Genomic DNA, 24988 nt, shown 5'->3' with positions numbered 1-24988 from the left:
GCCTATGAACTCCAGTCGTTGAGCAGAAGTTAATGTGAATTTGTTTTTGTTTATTTGTAGGCCAAGACCCTGGAAGCAGTCGATGGTCATCTGTGTGGCTTGGATGGCCTCCTTGAGAGTCTGCGCTTTGAGCAGGCAATCATCCAGGTAAGGAAAAATTATCATTCCTTTATTCCTTAGGTGCGCTGTTGCCACCGCAGGAATCTTGGAGAAGATGCAGGGTGCTGTTGAGAGGCCAAAGGGCAGAACCCTGTATTGGTAAGGATTTGAGCTCATAACAAATCTGAGAAAACGCCTGTGGGCGGGGTGTATAGTTACATAAAAATAAGCATCCTGCAGGTCAAGGGCTGAAAACCACTCTCCCTGCTCCAGCGCTGGAATTATGGTTGTGAGGGTAACCATTTTGAATTTTTGCTTTTTGACGAACTTGTTGAGTCGTCTGAGGTTGAGAATGGTTGCCATCTCCCACTTTTCTTATCTGTTAAAAAATAGTGGGAGTAAAACCCCTTTCCCCTGTGCTGATCGGGCACCATCTCCACTGCTCCTATTTGTAGAAGATGTTGCACCTCTGGGTTGAGCAAGTGGTTGTGAGAGGGGTCCCTGAAGAGGGACAGGGTGGGTGGTATGGACAGGAAGAGGATGGAATAGCCCAATTGGAGGACCTCTATGGCCTACCTGTCCGTAGTGATGGCTCGCCAGTTGTGGTAGAATGGGAGCTAACGGTGGCCAAAAGGTTGGATGGGAAGTATAAGCGCTGGAGTGGTTGGGAGGTCTTCTATACCCTCAACCAAGGCTTCAAATCTGCTTATTAGGTGGAGGGGGTTGGGACGGTGCCGATGGCATGGAGCAGTGGGATTGATGCCTAGGTCTCTGGCATTGTTGTTGCTGGTGGTCGTATGGCCTCTGGTGTTGTTGTGTGTAGGCCGGGTATCGTGGGCGTTGGCAAGGTTGATACCTGTATTGTCTTCTTCTAGTTGCCAGTGTATGGATGCGTAGGGATCTCAGCATCGCTCTGGAATCCTTCATCGTATGCAGCACCTTGTTGGTCTTTGCTGCAAATAACTTTTTGCTATCGAAGGGGAGATCCTCCATGGTGTTTTGCACTTCACATGGGAAAGAAGAGGAGGAAAACCATGAAGCTCGACGCATAATGACGGCTGTCACAGTGGACCTGGCAGCTGTGTCCACAGCATTGAGGACAGCCTGTAGCGCCATGCGGGAAATAATCTTCCCTTCAGAGACTACTGCTTTGAATTGTTGTCTCATCTTCTGGGATGTCATTAATAAAGTCCATGAATTTCCCGTAATTTCTGTGGTCATATTTGGCTGGTAGAGCCGCATAGTTTGCTACCCTGAACTGCAGCGTAGATGATGCATAAACTTTGCGGTCGAGTAGGTCCATTCTTTTACTTTCCTTATCAGAGGGAATAGACCGGAAATGCTGCTGTTTGTTCCTTTGGGTGGCTGCTTCTACTACCAGTGAATTTGGTGCTGGATGCATGAAAAGGAATTCTGAGCCCTTGGAGGGGACATAATATTTCCTGTCTGCCCTTTTGCAGATAGGGGGTATAGTGGCTGGGGTTTGCCAGATATTCTTGGCAGGGTCCATAAGGGCTCCATTAATAGGTAGGACAATCTTGGAGGAGGTTGAAGGTTGTAAGATGTCGGTCAGCTCATGCTGAGTCTCCGACACCTCCTCCAGAGTGATCTTGAGCTCATTAGCCACTCTTTTGAACAGGTCCTGAAAATGAGTAAAATCATCTCCTGTCATTGGGGGTGGGAGTATAATAGCCTCGTCCGGTGAGGAGGATGAATTATTATTTGGAGAGGTGTCAGATGCCCCCTCTTCTGCGTGCACCACTGCAGGTTGCTCCTGTCTGTCCATTGCAGAAGTGTGCACGGGTTCAGGAGCACATCTGGTGTCACCTCTTCGTGGACTGTGTTGTTACTATGGTGCCTGATGTAGAACCCCCACAGGCTCCAGTAATGCCATTGTCCGGGGAAGGGCCTGGGTGGTCCCATCCGCGGGTGTACGTACGGGGTGGTAAGTCTCTGGAATATGAGGACCTTGATCTCCTTGGTCCCATGCTAGCAGGAGTCTGAGGGGAGGAATGGTGTGGTGAAAAAACTCCCTCCACTTCATCGTCCTCATTACTAGAAAAGCGAGAGGGAATAGGGGATAGCTGTCGGTGCCATGCCGACAGTTCCAGTGAGAGATCGGTACCAAATAATGGGGATTGGCGAGACTAGCAAATCGCTCAAATGAATAAACTGCGGTGCCAAGGTAGAAGAAGTCAGAATATACTGCACTGGGTGCAGCGGCGGTGTCGTAGGGTTGGCCAGTGCAGATTGGTGCGGCGATGTATGCCGTGGGCGGCACGGGCAGCCTCAGTTGAGTCGGCACCAAGTCCTTTGCAGTGCTGTGCGGTGGCGTATTAGAAGAGGCAGGCAACTTTAAGCCCATAGCCTAGGCACTGGAGTGGTGCGTACCGACAGCGGCCAGGGTACGGACGGTGCTGGAGGTGCCCGGAGCGTATTATGTGCTGAGCTGCGGAGCGGTCGGCACCGAAGACACAGACCTGCTCTGAGACCGTTTGGAGGCCGGCTGGTCAACATGAGGTGATGAAGCTCGCCCTTTTGTTGTTGGTTTTTTATCCTTTGTAGATTTAGGCAGGCTTTGTCTTGAGTAGGACTCCTGACCTGGGTCTCAGGCAGGTCTCAGGGACTTCTCCAACAGAATTAATTTGAGCCTTAGGTCTCTGTCCTTTCATGTCCTGGCCTTCAGCTTACTGCAGTGAGCACATTTTGGGGGGATGTGGGACTCCCTCAAACAATGAACACATTGAGAATGGCCATCAGAGATAGAGATGGCCTCTCTGCACGTGGTGCATCTCTTAAAACCTGGCGAGCCAGGCATAATATAAACTATCTAACTTACAGAAAAAAACTGGGAAGGGGGGTGGGAAGTTAAGAGAATAAGGGGAGAGAGGAAATAAAACTTATCTGACTAAAATACTAGATAAACTGTATAAATAACTCAGAGGGGTAGCCGTGTTAGTCTGAATCTGTAAAAAGTAACAGAGGGTCCTGTGGCACCTTTAAGACTAACAGAAGTATTGGGAGCATAAGCTTTCGTGGGTAAGAACCTCACTTCTTCAGATGCAAGTGCACTTGCATCTGAAGAAGTGAGGTTCTTACCCACGAAAGCTTATGCTCCCAATACTTCTGTTAGTCTTAAAGGTGCCACAGGACCCTCTGTTACTTTGTATAAATAACTGACTGTCTAAAAGCAAAAATCCTGCTCCGTCTCAGGCCGGGGACAGTAGAGAAAGAACCGAGGAGCCCGGGCCACAGGCACACAATATTGAGGCACCGTCAGCGTGTGAGGCAGGCACCACATGTGCATGGCCTGTGCAGGTACTGCTGTAAAAATCTCAGAGCAAAGGCACAGGGATGCACAACACCTGGAGTGGAGCACCCACAAGGACATCTCTCAAAGAAGAATGGAGTGGTGCTTTCAAGAGGATATTTTGGGTTGTTGTGATAATTGGGCCCACATATTTACTGCAGTTGTGAGTTAACTATAAGAAGTGAGTGAAAGTTCATAAGATGTCACAGTAACTTATAACAACAAATGTTGATGGGAAAAAGTACGAAAGGGAGTCAGACAAGACCGAATTAGTCCAAGCAAAAAGGCCGACTGATATAAATCAAGGACTGTGTTCAGATCATGCTTGGTAAACAAGAAAAGTGTGGAACCAGAAATCAGTGAACCAAAATTGTTGTGTCAAAAACTCGGTATTATTGGTGGACAAAATAATGAAGGGATAGGCCAATACACCAATCACTTTGTGGGTCCTTAAACAGGACTTGCAGGAAAAAATTAGGCTAGTGGAGGCGGCTTCACCATCCTAGCTGCTATCCCCACTGTCTCCTGTGACCCCGGACCTTCTTTGTCCTAATCCTGAGAGATGTCCTGACCAGACTGAGCCAGAGAGAGAGGAACCCAGATGACATCACCACTTCAAATGTTTCCAGCTGAATCCCAAACACCACCTAGGATGAAACAGGATCAGACATAGGCACCGGCTTCCTACGAGTTTAGGGGGGTGCTCAACCACCTGCTCTGCCCCAGGTCCCACCCCTTCCCTCATGCCCCCACCCATCCTGCCTCTTCCCACCCCACCCCACCCCAGGCCATGCCTCCACCCCACACCTTCTCCCAAGTCCCTCACCCTGCCTCTTCCAGCCCCACCTCTTCCCACCCAGTTCCGCCCCCTCCCCTGAGCGTGCCCCATCCCCGCTTCTCCCCCTTCCTCCCAGCGCCTCCTGCATGCTGTGAAACAGCTGATTGCGGTGGGCAAGAGGCACTGGGAGGGAGGGGGAGAAGTTGATTGGCAGGGCTGCCAGTGGGCAGGAAGCGTTGGAGGGGAGAAGGGGGAAGCTGGCTGCCAGTGGGTGCTAAGCACCTGCTAATTTTTTCCCTGGAGCACCCACGGAGTCGGCGCCTATGTGATCAGACCTTAACAACAGCAACAGCTCCAGGCTGCCTCAACTAACTTCTCTTTTCCCCAAAATGGACAGTCATTACCATTTCATCTACCATACTATCTAAGAGACTGTCAAACAAGGGGGCTTTTTCTTCTAAAAACTCACTCCAGTTAAAGGGAAATGGAAAGGGAAAAGGGATGTTGTTAAAATGAAGGCCTCACTTAATACTTTACATTTCAAATGCTTCAACTGTTTTTTCTTCTTTTCTTCATCTTTAATAAAAGGTTAAAAGAATTTGTATTAATGGTGTGTTTGCCATGGTGCTCAGGCTGAGGTCTCTGTATACCGAACCTTGTTTAACACGTTTAATACTGGACAGTGAGTGGGTTATGCTAACACCTTTGGGCTATATATTCTATTTAAATTAATACAATAGGTTGTAGGCAGGAACCCCAGTAGTATGTTGTAAAGGTTTTTGTTAAAAGAGCCAAACCCTTGAATGAGGGCATGTTTCCAATTCCATATAGTGTGTGGACCTTGTTTCAGTAAAGGCTGAGAAGGGCACTTGCCCACATTCTACAAATGCAATATTCTTCTCATTACAAAATTACACACTACTTAAAATAGTAATCAAAAGAAAAGGCAGCCAAGTTCATGCAGCAATTTTGTGCCATGCAGAGTAAACCCTCAGCGTAGGCAACAGAAGGTATGTATTTTGTCACCGTTCACTTACATTATTTTTGCAATGCTGTAAAACACAGAAAACCCAAATGCAAAAGAAATCTTTAAAAAAAAAATCAAACTCATATTTATCCCTCAGAACGGACTGGTAGAAAATGGACAACAAAGAATAAAGCAAGACAACTTGGACAATCACGTGGATCTCCTATGTTAGTGTGCATTTGCACACTTTAACAGTGCATTCAATCTCAATGGAAGACCTACCCACTTATTTTTGTACTCTTATTAAGACACCTAATAATTTTTAGACCCTCCATTTGGTGCATCATTTAAATGTCACCTGGTTAATGTTATTCAATGGCCATGTATGCCCATGTTAGGGTGTACGACACAACTGCATCTTTATGAATGTTACCTTTTAGACATTATAAAGAGCCTAACTTAGGGCAACTCTCCACACTTCACCAAGGGATAGGTGGTATTTCAGGACACAATGAAAAAAAAAAAAAACCAGACAAACTCCACACACAAAAGTAACGGAAAATTAACTTTACAACAGTAGAGTGGCTGTGGCTGCAAATACACCTCTACCCCAATATAACGCGACCTGATATAACACGAATTCGGATATAATGCGGTAAAGCAGCGCTCCGGGGGGGGCGGGGCTGCGCGCTCCAGCGGATCAAAGCAAGTTCGATATAACGCGGTTTCACCTATAACGCGGTAAGATTTTTTGGCTTATATCGGGGTAGAGGTGTATTAAAAAAACTAAGCAATCACTCCGGTCACTGACGCAATAGTATGTTTTTCAAGCTTTCTAAAGTCTTGTTCCTTTTCCAACTGGCATTTCTTTCCTTTTTTCTGCTTAGTCTCTAATCATGGAGTTTGTGCAAGTTTTCCATTTCCATTTGTTTTGATCAGGGTCTGATCAACTCCTGCTAGCTGTACAATGAGTGACATGTCTCAGGAAGACACCTGTCTATTTTCAAAGGTCCAACAGTATAGCTTAAGAAAAAAGCAAACCAGAGAACTTTTCCCCAGATAAGATAAGAATTATTCTTCTTTCTCTTTAAACTGGTTTTTAAGTCAGTGGATAAGTTGCTACATAAATCCCTCCTCCTAAAAAATTAAAAACAGGACAATGACTGGGGCTGAAACACAGGTGGGTTTTTTTTCTGCCAGGATCATACTTCCTACCTGATATAGAGGCCAATAAACTATTTTACTGATTGATTACAAGGAATTTCAGGTCAATACTGATTTAACTCCCTTGTCTACGAGAGAAAAGTGACAGAGACAATTGTGTTATACTAACTTAGCATCTTTCACTAGGATTGATTGTCTCAACTGGCTGCTCAGAATGATGGTCCATTAGTCCCATAGTAACCAAAGTGACTTTTTCTGTGTAAAGCAGACTCATCTTCTTCGGTCCTTAAAGTAAAAATATCAAAACATACCTGTGCACTTCAGGAGGCTCTCTCTGGATTTTAGAACTCGCTTCAACAACCTCTTTGGCGACCTTTCCACTGTAACAAAACCTGAATTAGGATATCCAAGCAACTTTTGAGGGATTTTTTAAATTTATGTCAATATTAATATGTAGATGTAACATGAACTATTAAAATGGCAACAAAGAAAAGCAACACATTTTTAGAAGATAGGATACCAGAGTACATTATTTTCTAATTTATCAGAAATCAATTTAGTGTTCCCACTGAAAATACTGGAGATCATTTATCTGCAGAACAGAAGAGCTGTGTCAGCATGAGTTTCACCCCGCTGTCTCACCAACATATGTCTACCCTGATTCTAGAGGCATCTGGTGAGAGTACTTCAATCTCTATGCTATCCAAATTTTGTCTTGTCTTGAGACTGCAACAAAGGATGACAACTAGTGCCAAATATTGTGCCTTTTTTTCTTATGTGAAACACTGTTCACTAAGATCTAAATGAAACCACCAACTCATTTCATAAAAGACACTGAAGAGCAATCAGGCTTTGAATCCCTACTAACCTGCATTGGGTACCCTAGAGGTAAAGGCTCAATTTCCCATTAATAATTTTCCAAGCTTTCTCTTCCACCCTCAGAATGATTAATCTTAAAAAAACCCCATAAGGACAAGAAAGTGCATACCTATATCGAAATCTACTGCCTTTAAAAAATATTTTGCTGCTGGACATCGTCTTGATCTGACTTGATTTTGCATACCTTCCAGAAAAAGAAGAGTACATGGTTGTCACATTTTCAAAAAGTGTAAAAAGCAACTTAATGTACAGAAATGAGCAAGACAAATGACAAACTGTGTTATTCTTCTACTATAGCATAATGTTCTATAATTGGCAGTTTAAAAACTTTTGTATTGGTATGTGTAATAATTTCAACATAAAATTACATGTGAAACGTAACAGAGGTATCTCACAATTTAGATTGTACGGGAAGACTGCATATCAATGAGTGATTATCTGGATAACAGAGCAAGAAAGTAAAACGTGCTCCTACAGGGCCCGCAGAAGTTTAGATATACCATGTGAACCAAGCACCATAGAATCTAGCAGCCCCTGCAAGGGTTCTTACAATATCCTGTATGTGGGAGGATTAGGACAGAAATGTAGTTACCTCCACACTGCCCAGCCATGCCCGGAGGAGGACAGGAGGAAATGGATGTGGTTTAATTAGGCCACATCTTTATTCACCTAAAAATCTGGAAGAACCTGGCAATAAATGGTACAGTGCAGATCATCATAATTTGCGTAGTCATTTCCATATAATCCTCAACTGATCCCAGCCAGCCCATTGCTGGGATCCTGCCACTCTCTCCCTGTTTGAAGTGAACGGGAGCTATAAAAGGAGGGGGGAAATCGTCTCCCTGCTGTGAGACATAGTAGCCCCAACCCCCCCTCCCTCAGCTCCCTTAAGGGATGCTTTCCTTCAAATCCTTTTCCAGTCCATTTTATCTGATAACTTGTATCCCCTCCATTATGCACACCTGCCATGAGTTTTATGTATTTAATTGTGACATTATAGCCTAACACCCTCCCCTCCCCCCGCACACACCGGTCCCAACAGGTCCCAGACCTGCTGTGAGGAAGACAAGTACCCCGCACTACCTCAGCCATCTGGTGGTGAGGGGAAAACTCTTTCCCAGCCCCCAAAGAAAAGGGCAACTAGCATAGTGAGTCATGAGGAAACCCAGCCCCTTTACAAATTCATGGGTGTGAATGCCAGCCTGATCCAGGAAGAGAAGGCTTTTTTGGGACTGCCTGGGATATAAAAATATCCCGCCCTCACTCTTTCAGTCAGCAGGAAGGGCAGTCTCCTCCCCAGACCTGTCCCAACTGCTTCCTGCTCCTCGCCCCTTTCCTGATCCATGTTGGTAAACTTTCCCCCCTCCCCTTCTACTACCCATTGTAAGGGGGAGGGCCCCTTAAAGTGGCAAGAACCCTTTTTCCTCCAGCAAGCCACACAAGGATTCCCCACGCGGATGCTGCACTGAGCACACTGGTATCATTGAAACAAATATGAAACAAAAGAACAGGAGTTCCTCACTCAGAAAACAGCTATATTTTCTGTGTCTTCACACACTCGATGTACGTGTAGTCTGTACCCAATCCAGTCACTTTGAATCAGCATTCAACAGCCTTTGGCTACAGTAATCAGAGGTTGGGGGAGAGAGGGGATCTGGCGCTTATGACCATCGACAAACAATATGGTTCCAGATATGCCACCTCTCTGCTATTTTGTAGTTTTGAAATGTCAAGTGGATTTCATATTTCTTCCCCAAGCTTGAAGAAACTCTTATTTATAGCTGTGTGCAAATAATCACACAAATACTTTAATACAAGGCAGGATTAAGGCATAGGTGTGTCTGGGTCCCTAGCTCCTAGAGTCACATGAAGAGATCAGAATCTCAGCCTTCATTTTTAAAAGAGTTAAGTTCCTACTTGTTATGGTTGAACAGAAAGCTTGAAACTATGATTCAAATTTAACCAAGGGAATGTCTCACCAGCAGGAATTGCATGCAAGTCTGTTTGTTTGTTTTTTAATTAAAATATTTTTTGGGTAGCAAATTGATTGTAAGTAATTTTGTGTAGTCAGCCTACGGGATTTGTACTGTATGTAACGTTCTGAAGTAGAACTATTCACAGAGTCCAATTTTACCTTGGGTTAGACTTTCAGCAGGGCTGCACAAATATTATGCTGTTGTATCACTTAATTGGCAAAGTCCAATTTCATAAAGAACTTACGTTCAGAAACACTGGGAATTTTTAAAAATGCCCCAATTTTGGGTGAAAAGGTTTCTCTGAATCCCAAATCTGTCTTTGCTGGTTCTATACTATTATCCTAGGCTTTGGTTCACAGTTTTCCTTGGTCCCTCCAGGCTTCTCTCTGACTCTTTCCTGTGAGCCCTTGGGCCTGCTTTCTTTACTGTCTATGGCCCCAATATGCTCCTCTCATCTCCCTGACTTTGAGGTCTTCTGGCTCTACTGGCTCTTTTCTGGTCTCAGCTCTGTTATCAATTTTATAATGTCTTCATGAATCTTAACATTCTCCCACATTACCCATTAATGAAACAGCCAGAAAAATCTCTCAACTTCCTCCAGCAGTAATAGGCTAAGGAAGTACTTCCTTCTTTCTTGTAGCACGTTAGTAGGTTTTGAGTGTAGATGGTTTGCAATGCTATGCAACCTATCTTCATTTCACTTTAACTCTGCAGACTGTTGATTTATAGCAACCACTATTTCCTAATCTGCCAGTGTACTCCCATCCATGGAGTGCTATTTCCAATCCTCACTCTACTAAATTAGTAACATACTTCCATTCCAACATACAGACGCTGAAATGAAACAGGCGAGTATACTTCCAAAATCTTGAAGAAACAACCTCACAGAGTTATATGGAAGCCACATGGAGAGTGTGGCAAGGAAAAGAGTAGATAGGGCAATGATGCCTGAGACCCACATTATGAATATTGCTACTAGGGCAGCAAAATATCAGAGATGATATTTTATATCAGTCCACATTGGACATTCATACTTTGACAGCTGCTACTGTCCGACAAGCGAACAGATTTGACTCCTCTCCTTTGAGTGTAGCTGGGAGAGTGAGCGTTGTACCATTCTCTGTTTTATATTACTAAAAATGATTGCAATCAGATCTAAATGTTTAAAAATCAAACATGCGTGCACAGATTGTTTCCCCACCCAGTTTTCCAAAGTGAAGAATGTTTTTAAGTAGATCCTCTATAATAATTCCACTTCAAACATAGTTTTCAAATGGAATATAACTAAATTAATGGCTATATTGTAACAGGCCTATATTTTATGCCTTTCATTCAACACACTGTTGCATCCATGTTAAACTGAAAGAAAGAACCTGCTTCAACATAAAACAGATAATTAACACCCTTGTTAAAACACAAATTCTATCTACCCAGTCACAAGTCATTCCCCCTCCCATCAGTGTTGGCTACTTTGCAAGCACCAAGAAACAGTATTTTTACAAAATAAAGTATGCCAGATGCTGTAAAGAAACTCAGAGTAGCAGGAATAAAAGAAACATGCCCAAAGGGAAATGTTAGTATACAAGGCGAAAGATCTAATTAAGTTAACTGGGGAAAGGGAAAAATGAACGAGTACCTTTGATGATTTATCTGCACAGTATCTTTTGAGGTGTAGGAGGGGGGATAGTTTCTGGACTTCTTCCTTCTCTTGCAACTGATTTACAGCCATTTACTTTTTGAACTAGATGAGTGGCAACTTTCCCAAATGCATCCAACAGCACTTCCATCTTTTTGAAGTGTATTAACCCATGCTGTGGAATTCCTAGTCACCACTTACCAGCCCTTGTGGCTTCACTGGAAAACAATGTTTATTCAAAAATGCCCAGATGAATAATACTTACGGCTTAGCACACTCCTAGCATAGATCTCAAAGCACTTAATAGAGGTGGGTAGCATTATTCTCTCCATGTTACTCATAGGAGAAACTGAGATACAGAACAGTTAAGTGCCTTGCTCAGGTTTGCAGAGGTGGTCAACAGCTGAACCAAGAGTAATACCCATGTTCCCTGACTCCCGGTCTGTCATCCTATTCACTTAGCTACACACTGCTGCTACAATCTTAGCTAATACAGGCTATTTGGAAGAAAGTTCTTGATCCTCCACCCTAAAAAGCACCAAATGCCTCCAACTATGATTCTCATTTGCATATTTATCCAAATATGCTTTTTTGGCATCTACATTTAATGATGCAGCAATACTGTTTATGTCTTCCATTCTGTTAATGACACACACAAAATTTCACATGGAACCATCTTCTACCCTAGTGCACATGCTTTTCTTTTACTATGATGAACTGATGTAGATTTACTTACTTATAAAAAGCCTGGTTCTCCACCCCACACTTCCAAAGATGCTTGCAGGCTGCTGGTGTAGAGGTATGAAATGACAACATAGCCTTTTTCTAATTGTAGAAAAAAGAAATAAGAAAAAACATAAAAGTTGAATTCTTTAAGACTGTGAAATAGTCTTCCAGGTAACTGATAGAAACTCCATCCACTAGAAACATTTAGGATCAAATTTTCCTAAGTGATACTAATCCACACTTCATTGCAACCCATTTGCACTTGATTTCCCCCCCCTCACACCCCACCATCTGTGAAAATTGATTTTTCACATAACAAAGCTACTTTTGTGGGGGAGAAGGAGCTGGTCGAGTGATTTGTTAACAGAGAAATGGACTCAAGGTCATACCCATTATAGCTGTAGGTAGAGAAAGCTGAGTTTTATGCAAATGAAGCAACATCCTAATTTTCATATTTAATGAATATGCATTGCCTCAATTCCCCTGTCAAATCCTTGAATTCTTTGCGTCTCCTGCATATAAAGACAATAAATTCTCTCCCCCAAAGCCATCACTTCCTCCTCGAGTTCCCCCATCCACTCTGACCTGGCTCCCCCTTGACTTTCCACTATGCTCTCCTCTCTCGCTCTTGTTCTCCACATAGCCCCCCCTTGTCCTCCTTCCCTCTCTTTGGCTACCCCCTACTGACTTTTTTTCTCACTACCATGTCCATGCCTATCTCTGGCTCTCTTCATCCACAACTTCAAACTCCCCCCCCCCCCCGCCCCACCAGCTTTCTCATTTAAATTTCCCTATTTCCCTGGACTGACTCCCCCCATATCCCTTGCAGTGGCTCATTCTATATCCCCTGCTAGTTTCTGGTTCCCCGTGTCTAGCTTTCTTTCTTCCATCCTCCCTCCCCCATCTAGACTATGGTCCTCAACATGGCCACAGCCTTGGAGACACCGATGCTCAACATCACTCTGACCTGCATTATTCTACCATCCCGAAGGTCATGGGCAGGTTAAGAGGAATGTTCTAGGCAGAGCCTCTGTGGTCAGAACACTGGAGAATGAATGAATACTAGAAGAAACTAACTATACAGACACTAGATAGTGAGCTTCTCCCGCAAGTCAGCAGGATGCACCAAACAAATCAAGAGACTTTAAAATTCAGGTCTGGGTTAAGGCCCATATAACAGGGTCAGCTGCCTCCTGAGTGCTTCTTGTGTCTGGGGTGACTCTATAGTACCCTGCTTCAGTTTACCTTTCTGGACTCAACTCCCAAAAGGTTTCACAAGTCGAACAGCAGCAGCCTTTCTTGGGTTCTGGTTTATTAACATAAAAGTCAAAATAATTCAAACTGTCCTTAAAGGCCCAACATAATTCAAGCAACCACACCAAGGCTCCTATTAACTCGAGTCTTCCACTGATCTCTTTCTGCCTTGTCCAACTCTCTGGCTCTGAGGGTATATATATACACATAGCAGTTACACACCCATGGCTGGCCCCAGTCAGCTGACTCAGGCTCACAGGGCATGGGCTGTGAGGCTGTAAAATTGCTGTGTAGACATTTGCATTCAGGCTGGAGCCCGAGCTCTGGAACCCAACAAGTGGGTAGGATCCCAGAGCCTGGGCTCCAGCCCAAGACTGAGCATCTATACAGCTCTCTTTAGAACCACAGCCTGAGCCCCAGCGAGCTTGAGTCAGCTGACCCCGAGCCAGCCAGGGCTGGGCCATGGGTCTTTTATTCAAGTGTAGACATCAGCAGGCAAACCCCCACTGCTGCTCCCCTGGTTTCTCAGAGTCACTGCAGGAGCCTTCTGCTCACTGCAGCTCTTTTGCAGTAACTACCACAGCATCCTCTCCCTGTTTCCTGTTCCCCCCGCTTTCTAAAAACCAGTTGCCCTCTGTCAGGCCCCATAGTGAGGCTGTTAATGAGTCTCAAGTGGCCTGCCAGTTCCCTCTTAAAAATCCCAGTCCACCCTGTAACAGCCCACTTGAAAATTTAACTATAGAGGTCAGGGGCTTGACACTCCTGTGCATTACTCACGTTTTATGCTGGTGCAATTCCCACATTTAGATAATTTGACCCTTAAAACTAGACTGGATAAATACTAGGGAACAAATTGTAAGGAAAAATCCCTGCACTGCATGCTTGGATTAGATAAACCTAATAGATGTTGTCAGATCTAATCCCTTTGTCAAATTAGATACCTTTTTCTCAAAAACAATAAAAAAAAGACACAAGTTTATTTTTATTTTACATGTAATCTACAATATATGAAATACAATTTGTCAAACCATCCATTAAAAAGACCCGTTTTAAAATTAAAATACATCAGTAGCTTTTTAAAATTAAATCTAAATCACCCATACTAATTTAGTATAAAAATAATATCCAACCTCTCTCTGAGCTCCAAGCACATAAAATGTCTTCCCTTCAAATTTCAATTTACAAACATCAGCCCTAAGAAGAAAAAATCTTTTAAGTAAAGGAAAAAATTGCAGCGAATAAAAGTGATGTGCAAATTTAACTGATTCACAAATATAGAGCAGGCTGCCATGGAACAAAATGCTATTATCTCATCAACAGTGCACTCTTGGTAAATAGTGTAAAATCCATAGTGCTAGAGCAAACAATATACAGTACTAATTTTCTTCAGAGTAGAGAATATAAACTTGGGATGTTATGCTTTCCACATTGTTGTGAGCCTTTAAAGAGTTCATTTGAACCAGGGAGGAAAGAGAAGGAAGCTGCTGAGAAGTAGAGATAAATATTCTGAAGTATAAATATAAATTTCTCATCTTTAAAATCTTGGAACCCATTTGGTACTTAAAATGACAAACGGGTAACACATTTAGGAGCCAGGTGCTGTATAGAAAGGTCTGGAAGTTTCCAGACCGAATGCTGCAAATGCATCTCATTTCTCACCAGCAATATCCCATCTATTTGCATACCTGCTTATTTATGCATTGATGTCACTCATCATTGTATCTGAGCACTTACAAATAGCGCATAATATGTCAAATTGCATGGGTCTTTATGATGCTTAGTATCTCTAATATTGGGTACAATGAGATAAAACATATTTTATGGTGTGTCCTAATCAAGATTTAAACCACTAAAAGAGGACATACCAGTAGTGCAATAACCTCCTTCCCCTCCTAGTTCATGCATTTTCATTTAATTGCATGATAAATTATGAAATGAATAAAACTATTAAAATTACTGTAGCTTCTCATAAACATTTCTAAGACTTTAGCAAGCAAATGGTTGGCACTGAAGAGATTCTAGATGCAAAGAAGAATGTGCTACAAAGAAAAAACTTTCTGACAGGTACTGCATTTTAATCATAAATGTACCGTATCAATGGAAGGACTGATGATTACTCAGATATTTTAACTGAGGCTCTGTGATAAGGCTAATATTTTGCTTCTTTTTTCTTTTTTGACTGATCCATTTATTTGAGATGAGCATGTTTTGCCAGTACACAATGAAAGGTTTTAACACAAGGGAAGATGCCTGAAGGTTGCAGATCACCAGAGTACCATGTGCCCCAGCCACATCCCAACCCCATCCGTAGCCACACCCCCAAGAATGCTTTCATTTGACTGCAGTTTAGGGAGAAATAGATAGAGGTGGCTACTCTGATTTTAGGCAAGTGGGGGATTCCAGACTGGCCAACTTTATGGGGGTTTTAGATGTTTCTGTACATCTGCAGGGAAAAAACAGTCTACAAAGAAATCCCCATCTGTATGGCTGCTCTTCTCTATTCCCCCACCTCTTGGGGAATGGCAATCAATGACAGCTCCGTTCCACCCCCTTCTAAGATGATGCTCTGGGAACATTACACGTGAAGAGCCATCTAGGAGGCAGTTGCTCCTGTCATCTGTTCAGCAATTGCTCTGACTACTTGAACTGCCCACTCAGACCTTTGGAGTTAAAGTGGGGAGGATGGCTGAGGCGTCAATGAAAACTCTCCCAGTGCTGCCCCCAATACTTCCAGTATGTGTGGGGGGATGTTTTACAATTAAATTGGCATGAAGTATTGGTTTTTGGGGTGGCATTTGGTTTGGTTTTATCTTGCAATGAAGGTGGTTATTTTGAGTGGGGTTGCTTTTATTAGCAATTAAACTGATTTGGAGGAAGGGGTTATTTTGCAATGTAGATGATTGGGGAGCTGGAATTAAATGCTAGTAATAGGATGAAACAGATGAATAAAACGTTTTGCCAGGAAACAAATGGCGAAGAATATGAAATGCTGAAGACTTTTGCATCTCTTCTTTCCTCTATCCTTCTTTCTCTTAGTCTTGGTATGTATCTACAAAATTATTCAAAATTGTGCAAATTTATGAACACTTGAAAGTTCTAGGGTTTTCTCCAAGAATGTTGGAAGGTATGGGATTAGGCTATGACAAGAGAATCCCCATCTGACCCTCTGGGGCAGCATTAAGTCCCTTGCACCAATGGAGTGATATAAAGGGAAATTAGCCTGGGCCAAAGACTTGGCTGTATGCCACACCAAATACAACTATAACTGCCAATCATTCTAATCAAAGCAGTGGCCTATTCTGGAATTTGACCATTGACCTTCTGCATAACCCTTGCTTATCAGAGCTATTTAAGATGAAAATAAGTGGAGTACACCATAATTTCTAAATTATTCCATCAGCTACCAAAAAACTGGAGATTTTATGAAAAAGACTGGAAATGCTGGCAAGAGAGCTTCAATCTGTCTTCACTAATGTTGTCATAGCTTCAGATGTGCCCTATAACAGTGAAATCCTTGAGATAAGAAGCAAGTTGCCTTAAGAAAGAAAAAGCATAGGGACCAAATCTACTTATATTTAGAAATCTGAAAAGGAATGATCATTTATAAACATATAAAATCCCACCTCCTCTCCCACCTGGAGTACTTTTAAAAAAAATCCTATTTTTTCTTTTCATATTTGAATGAGGAATTGACAGCACATTCAAGAGCCAAGCATAACGTGGTAGGAATTGTGAAAGCTTCCCTTTGCACCCTTGCCATTATACCACATTAGTGACCTCCAACATCACAGTTATTCAATCCTTAAGCATCTCTGTCAATTAGTTTGACTTGTCCAAGTTTGTCATGTAGACTAATTTCCAGTAAGAAGTAGAATGAGACCAATTTATTTTTCATAAGTAATCTAAAAATCCTTGAAAAATAAAATGTGAAAGGGCAAAGAAGTGAATCTTCAATATTCCCTGTAGCTTCCTTAAAGGAATTAGGAGGAAAAACACAATTAAAATAATCTTATATAATAACCTGATTACAGTTGATACGCTTACCATTTTAACAAATGAATTCTTTTATTTCCCTGGAAAACTACAAAGCCCGTTGCTGTGAATCCTAAAAAAGTAGTGGTCCCGGTTGAATCCTTAAAATAAGAGAAAAAACACAAATTAAAGCTATTTGTTTGATTCCCCCCCCCCCCCCCCGCCCCATATGTATGTATATTGTTGATGATATAAATTCTTAGTCCATTGCAGTCACAGATACGGTATCTGTGTTTGTCTTAGGACTAAGCCTTATTTGTCAACTAAATTTTTCTCAACATCTAAGTTCAATCCTCAGCAATAAAAAGTCTTGTTTCTTACTTACTATTTGACTGGATAAAACTGTCTTATGTTTTGTTTTTCTTCACATGTAGATTTTGGCACAATGGTAGCACTTAAAGGCTTATTCTTTTCTACGAACACATACAGAAATAGTCCCATTTGATATCAAAATGCTCACCAATATGTGCAAGAGATTCAGTTTTGCCCAAATGTGGTATTCTCATCTTATGTCCTTCAGCCTTGAAATTCATAGGAACAAGCTCTCTCATATGATTTCCAATACTTCACAGTATCATCTGTGCTGGAAATATTGCCACAAGACAGCCTTTCTTGCTGTATTTAGATATTTCCAATTTTGGTGGAAACCAGAAGTGCAAAGATTCATAGATTCATAGATTCTAGGACTGGAAGGGACCTCGAGAGGTCATCGAGTCCAGTCCCCTGCCCTCATGGCAGGACCAAATACTGCCTAGACCATTCCTGATAGACATTTATCTAACCTACTCTTAAATATCTCCAGAGATGGAGATTCCACAACCTCCCTAGGCAATTTATTCCAGTGTTTAACCACCATGACAGTTAGGAACTTTTTCCTAATGTCCAACCTAAACCTCCCTTGCTGCAGTTTAAGCCCATTGCTTCTTGTTCTATCCTTAGAGGCTAAGGTGAACAAGTTTTCTCCCTCCTCCTTTTAGATACCTGAAAACTGCTATCATGTCCCCTCTCTGTCTTCTCTTTTCCAAACTAAACAAACCCAATTCTTTCAGCCTTCCTTCATAGGTCATGTTCTCAAGACCTTTAATCATTCTTGTTGCTCTTCTCTGGACCCTCTCCAATTTCTCCACATCTTTCTTGAAATGCAGTGCCCAGAACTGGACACAATACTCCAGTTGAGGCCTAACCAGCGCAGAGTAGAGCGGAAGAATGACTTCTCGTGTCTTGCTCACAACACACCTGTTAATACATCCCAGAATCATGTTTGCTTTTTTTGCAACAGCATCACACTGTTGACTCATATTTAGCTTGTGGTCCACTATAACCCCTAGATCCCTTTCTGCCGTACTCCTTCCTAGACAGTCTCTTCCCATTCTGTAGCCTCTCCCTTGGGGGGAGGGATAGCTCAGTGGTTTGAGCATTGGCCTGCTAAACCCAGGGTTGTGAGTTCAATCCTTGAGGGGGCCACTTAGGGATCTGGGGCAAAATCAGTACTTGGTCCTGCTAGTGAAGGCAGGGGGCTGGACTCGATGACCTTTCAAGGTCCCTTCCAGTTCTAGGAGATGGGATATCTCCATTAATTTTGTATGTGTGAAACTGATTTTTCCTTCCTAAGTGGAGCACTTTGCATTTGTGTTAAGTGGTGTTTTCTTTTAAATCAGTAAACCAAACTTTTTTGAATTCCACAAAGAAAAGGTTGGATTCAATTTTTTTGAGCAAAAGTTTAGGTCGGTTCATGTTTTATACTAACCAGCTTTCCTATGCCTATTTCCAAATGCTCATTTGCCTGTCATAATCTGCTTCACTATTCTATAAGCTTTATTTCAAATCATTATGCAGTCAAAGAATATCAGGGTTTTTTTAATCTTCCTGTGGAAGGTAAAAGCAAAAACACAGAGGGACACAGTTTCAAATGTAAGTACCCTATTGTGATTACTATTAAAAAGTCTACAATAACTATACAATGACATCTGAAATAATGCAGTATGGTTCTCATCCAAAACTCACTGAAGTAAAGGGAAGTCTTTTCATTGACTTCAGCGGGCTTTGGATCAGGCCCCATATCTAATTTAGAAAAGAAATACCTGCAATAATGCAGATATAGCTTTGGATAAGGGTTGACTATTTAATGGTGAGCACGGTAAACTGCTACATGTGTGCGTGGGATCTATAGGTCACTTAGTTTGCCCCATAAAACCATGTTGGAATGCAGTATTGTTGAAATATTCAAATTCAATTCAAAGCAACAATTAGAGCATCGTAAAAACTGGCAACTTTAAAAGCAAAATTATAAAGGCAAATCACCATCACTCAAAAATGCAGATGTATGGTGGCTTCATTTGTACACGAGACAACTAGTGGTTCTAACCAAAGACACCTTTGTAAAAGAATCACAGAATAGTAAAGTAGTGGACTGTGAAGTTGAATACATAAGTACATGTCCAATTCACCGTTTTGTATATGCAATTTCCTGTTTGTGTTATGGTTTGTATATTTTGCAGCTGCAACTGAAACGCTTGTGTTTGAAATGTTAGCCTAGAAGTCCTAGCAATTGGTTGTGGCTTCTGGATAACAGTAACACATTGTTACTGAAATTATTGGAAAATGTGAAGTATTTCCCATCTAGAATATTTGTTTAACTCTAATATACTGTTTCTCAGGAATTACATGCACTATATAAGATTGAAACTTAGTAAACCCCTCCATAAGATTACATTAAGGGAGAGTTTTGAATGGCAAAGAAAAGATCAGTTATCAAAACTTTTCCCACAGTACACTTAGCAAAATATACTCTACCTAGTATGTTTACTTAGGCTATCATTTTCTGTTGACTAGAAACAGTTATGAGCAATAACTGTTGTAAGAGGACAGCACAGCACTACAAGCTGTTCACACGGTTGGGATGGAATTACAATACTTGTGACCTGCCAGGACCCCCAAAAAAATCTCCTCATACTGACACTGCCTGCTAGAGTGTCATACTCTGAAATACTGCCTATGCTAGGCAGTACTTCTGGGACTGACACACAGGTGTTTGTCAATCAACATTTTACAAAGCTGCAACATCTCTCTAACTTTCTGGGGAGGCTCTTTTAGAAATGTTTTAGTACACATGGCTGGATAAAAATGGGACTAATTCATTATTAACCTGTAAGAAGATAATTTATTTAAAAAACCTGATCTATTACCTTGCAAGGATGGGGATCAACACCATAGGTTTCCAAAGAATGTGCTTTCAGTAGTAAATTAAATTCAGCAACAGCTGGGCTCTGTCCACTGAAATTACACAAGGCAAATGTAGCAGTTTAACAAAAACACAAGATAAAAGGTATACTTTGGTTCAGTTCAGTAGGCCACAGTCATCAAAACCAGACAAAGAAAGAAAAGACCTACTAACACGTACACAATTTCAACCATATAACATTTACAAAGAGGGAACTAGGAGATCTTTCATGTGATTTCTGCTAGTGCTCTGCCCTAATGCCTAATCTTTTCAGATTAAGTTTTGATGCTTTTTGCATACCGCCAGGACTCCAGTGATCGGTGCAGTTAATCAGGGTTATCAAGTATCCATCAAATATTTGTTATCTTCTCGTGTACGCACAAGTTGAGTCTTACAATGAAATAAACCTCAGCATCTGTTTTTTCCACACACAACCTCCCAAACTAATTTAAAAGGATTGTCCAGATTAAGATACATTCCTTCCAGCTCAGGGTATTGACAAGGCAATCATATTACACAGACTACTGAGACACATGCCTAATTATAGCAGAGCCTGCTACCACCACCATAGTTTAAAATCTGTCAGCATTTCCATTATATGCCCTTATTTTAGGGGGTGGTCCATAATCAACCACAAATATTCACTAAAGCCTAAAACATGGAATGCAAAGTCTCAACCCTGAAGCAAGTGTTACTGGTTTTAACTCCTTCATTGCCAGCTTCCATTATAAATCATTGCAAGATTATTTTTTTAAGATGCTGTGGAATGCCAATATTTTCAAATAGATATATTGGTGATTTGAGAGACAAAGCTCTTTGTGGTATCCTAATATCTAGTTTGTTTTGACCACAGCTGCCCATTGAAGCAAGGACTTCATTGAGCTGCCCATAATGATGTCCAGGTCCCTTTCCTGAGGTGATACAATCAGTTTAGTACCCTGTAAGGCATCAGAGTAGTTCAAATGTTTTCCTCCAATATGCATGATTTTGCATTTACAAAACATTGAACTACATCTGCCATTGTGCTGCCTGCAGTGTTATCCTAGCTTTCTTAGGTCCTCTCTGGCATTCCTCAGGCTCCCTGGGGGTGACTAACCTAAACACCTTTGTCATCTGCAAATTTGGCTATGTCACAGCTCACCCCTCTTTTCAAATCATTAGTACATATATTAATCAACATCAGACCTAGTACACAACCTTGCGGCACCCCGCTGTTATTCTCTTGCCATAATGAAAATTCACATTCGTTTCTCTGCTTTAACTTCAGTCTCTGCCAGTGTTTTATTCAGGAAAGTCTAAGTACGTTATGTTGATGGTTCTCTTCTAAAAGGCCATAGGTGAGAGATCCAGGAACATTTGAGACCATAATGCAGTTGAAATCTTGAACAGGTTTGAGACCCTGCCAGAGTCTCACAGATACTCAATCCTTCTAGATAAACTTCAGATCTCAAATAATTGATGACGCTATGACCTTTATTGATCCCAAAAAGAGAACTGAGAATCCCTGAATCTCCATTAATATCTTCACCACCATTGAACAGCATCACAAGGCTCATTTGGAGGTAATATAATCACATATCATAAACTAAATTGCACTCATAATAAAGCAATACATACTGACCACAAAGCTTTTATGGAAGCTAAAGCTATTGCACTCAAGGAAACTTATGCTAGGAACAATGTTGTCTCCTTAAACAAACACTTGTGTGACCTCACTGATGAGAGGCACTGTCTCTTGGCACTGTCTACTCCAGTTCTGGTGAGCTAACCAATACAGAAGCAGAGTGCATGGCAGGCTGGAGCGAACATTTCAATCAGCTACTAAACACACCCCAATATTCTTTGGAGCCTGATATTAAGGCCACTGCTGAAATGACCTGTTCTGCATAAAATGAACCTGGGGAATTCTCTATCGACAAAATACACAGAGATATCAGTAACGCTATGGGAAATAAGGTGGCAGGAATCTGTGGAATTCCTGTAGAACCATTAAAAAGCGCCAAACCAGCTATTATTTGCAGTTGCAGGCACTGGCAATATCATCCGGAGAACAGAGTCAGTCCCATCCAACTGGCAAAAAGGCACTATTTTACTGCTTTGGAAATGTAAAGGCCGCAAACAAGACTGTTGTGACTACTGCAGCACAGTACTCTTCTATCCATCCCAAGGAAAGTTTTTGTTTCTGTCTTATTGGCCTGACCCTCGGATATCTTCAGAAAAAGAAGACCATAACAAGCTGGCTTCACGCCCAGCCATTCCACAACAGAGCAAATCTTCACAGTGTGCCAGCTTATTGAGAAGGCATGAAAATTCAAGCATCCAATTCACACTGCATTTGTTATTTCAAGACCGCTTTTCATTATTAACATGGAATTGCTTTGACTGATCTTGAAACTCACAGGCTTCCTTGACAAACTCTGTAGAATGTTCCATCTGTTATATGATGACTCCTCAAGCTGCATTCTTGAAAATGGGAAAATAACTGCCTTCTTCCGAATTACATCAGGTGTTTGACAAGGATGCATTGCATCCCCAGAACTCTTTAGTGCAGTCAAAGACTACATACTTGACCAGACACTAAGCAAATGTATTTTAGGCATACCCTTTGAATCTTACCAACATCGATTTTCCCAATGGCATAGTGCTAGTTGTTGAACTAGTGGATTAGCTGGCTGTGGCATTTAAAGCCCTGGAAAGCTCGGTGGAGAGCTCAGACTGAAAATTAATTGGAGGAAAACCAAAAGTCTTCAGTTCGTGATTTTGAACATGCTATGGGCTCTAGCACCTTCGTGGGCAACCATCTAGTCAAGATTGTCAGTGATTTAATCTACCTCGTCTCTATTGTCAATAACATGGTCAGCAACAAGAAAGCACTTGAAGCCCACACTGCAAAATTATTGTAAGTAACAGGATGCCTCATCAAGAACATCTTTCACAAATCAAAAACCTTGATAAGCAGAGAGATGAAGCTAAGGATATATAATGCTTTGGTGGTCAATATGTGACGTGTGGCTGATCACTATCAAGACTATAAAGAGGTTGGACACCACTCAGATGAAGTATCTACAAATGATCAAAAACATCAAACAGTATGAATTCAAGTTGAATGAAGAGAGCTTCTTCCTAACTAGACAGATCATGCTCTCTCAAATGGATGCCCAACACTCTCTAAGGTGGTATGGTCATCTATTCTGCCTGAGCTTCCCTGCGAGAAGTATCTTTGACTTTGACCCAATGAAAGCGGGATGGAAAACACCCCCCAGAAGTCCTAAAACATGATGGCTGGATGGCATCAACAGACACATATTCCTCATAGCTATCCTACTGCGTAACATGGCAAAAATGGCTCAGGACAGATCATCATGGAGGCACATAACATGTTTGATGACCTCTAAGCTGTCCAAGCAACAGCATGAGAATGAACTAAACCTAACCTTATGTCAAGGCTGTATCCCCACTTTGAACTTTAGGGTACAAGTGTGGGGGCCTGCATGAGGACTTCTAAGCTTAACTACCAGCTTAGTTCTGGTCCGCTGCCACCATTCCCTTCCCTGGGAAGCTTTGAGAAACCTTTCACCAATTCCCTGGTGAATACAGATCCAAATCCCTTGGATCTTAAAACAAGGAGAAATTGACCCTTCCCCACTCCTTCCTTTCACCAACTCCTGGTGAATACAGATCCAAAACCCTTGGATCTTAAAACAAGGAGAAATTGACCCTTCCCCCCCCACTCCTTCCTTTCACCAACTCCTGGTGAATACAGATCCAACTCCCTTGGATCTAAAAACAAGGAAAAATCAATCAGGTTCTTAAAAAGAAGGCTTTTAATTAAAGAAAAAGGTAAAAATCATCTCTGTAAAATCAGTATGGAAAATAACTTTACAGGGTAATTAAACTTAAAGAGCTTAGAGGACCCCCCTCTAGCCCAGGTTCAAAGTATAGCAAACAAAGATAAACACTCTAGTAAAAGGTACATTTACAAGTTGAGAAAACAAAGTAAAACTAAGACGCCTTGCCTGGCTTTTTACTTACAAGTTTGAAATATGAGAGACTTGTTTAGAAAGATGGGGGAGAACCTGGATTGATGTCTGGTCCCTCTCAGTCCCAAGAGCGAACAACCCCTTAAACAAAGAGCACAAACAAAAGCCTTTCCCCCCCCCCCAAGATTTGAAAGTATCTTGTCCCCTTATTGGTCCTTTGGGTCAGGTGTCAGCCAGGTTACCCGAGCTTCTTAACCCTTTACAGGTAAAAGGATTTTGGAGTCTCTGGCCAGGAGGGATTTTATAGTACTGTACACAGGAGAGCTGTTACCCTTCCCTTTATAGTTATGACACGCCCCCCCAAATCACAGATAGTGTTGGACGTTCGGTTCCACACTGGCTGTGATTTCTTCCTGGAGCTCTAGGAGAAAACAGAGTTAATAAGACACATGTACCTTTAGACATACTACTGATTATTAAAAAACTAACAATATGTTCCAGTCCAAGAACAATTTTTAACCAGTTGACTCTGGGAAACTTTCCCGGGAGAGGGCATCAGCCACTTTGTTAGAAGCTCCCGAAATGTGTTGTATTTCAAAATCAAAATCTTGGAGAGCTAAACTCCACCGAAGAAGTTTTTTGTTATTTCCCTTGGCGGTATGAAGCTACTGTAGCGCAGCATGGTCTGTTTGTAGTTGGAAACGCCGTCCCCAAACAAATGGGCGTAGCTTTTCCAGCGCGTACACAATGGCGTAGCATTCCTTTTCGCTGATTGACCAGTGGCTTTCCCTCTCAGACAGTTTCTTGCTGAGAAACACGACAGGATGGAATTCTTGATCCGGTCCTTCCTGCATTAAAACTGCTCCCACGCCTCGCTCGGACGCATCTGTGGTTACTAGGAACGGTTTGTCAAAGTCTGGGGCCCTTAGCACAGGGTCAGACATGAGTGTTGCCTTAAGCTGGTTAA

At 42.0% G+C, this 24988-nt stretch overlaps 1 protein-coding gene across 1 annotated transcript in view; it reads right to left on the bottom strand.

Moving 5' to 3' along the window:
- FRMD3 (FERM domain containing 3) overlaps positions 1 to 24988 on the bottom strand; it is a 250616-nt gene that overhangs the window by 43735 nt on the left and 181893 nt on the right. Inside the window, exons 7-12 of the mRNA XM_065406507.1 lie at positions 20007 to 20094; positions 16834 to 16922; positions 13920 to 13983; positions 11546 to 11634; positions 7307 to 7381; positions 6630 to 6698 (exon numbers count right to left, since the gene is read on the bottom strand). Coding sequence (XP_065262579.1) covers positions 6630 to 6698; positions 7307 to 7381; positions 11546 to 11634; positions 13920 to 13983; positions 16834 to 16922; positions 20007 to 20094 — 474 coding nt within the window. The remainder of the gene's footprint in view (positions 1 to 6629; positions 6699 to 7306; positions 7382 to 11545; positions 11635 to 13919; positions 13984 to 16833; positions 16923 to 20006; positions 20095 to 24988) is intronic.

This window comes from Emys orbicularis, chromosome 6, assembly GCF_028017835.1.
Source record: "Emys orbicularis isolate rEmyOrb1 chromosome 6, rEmyOrb1.hap1, whole genome shotgun sequence".
Taxonomy (NCBI): Eukaryota; Metazoa; Chordata; order Testudines; family Emydidae; genus Emys; species Emys orbicularis.
This window is presented reverse-complemented; position numbering and strand designations above follow the sequence as displayed.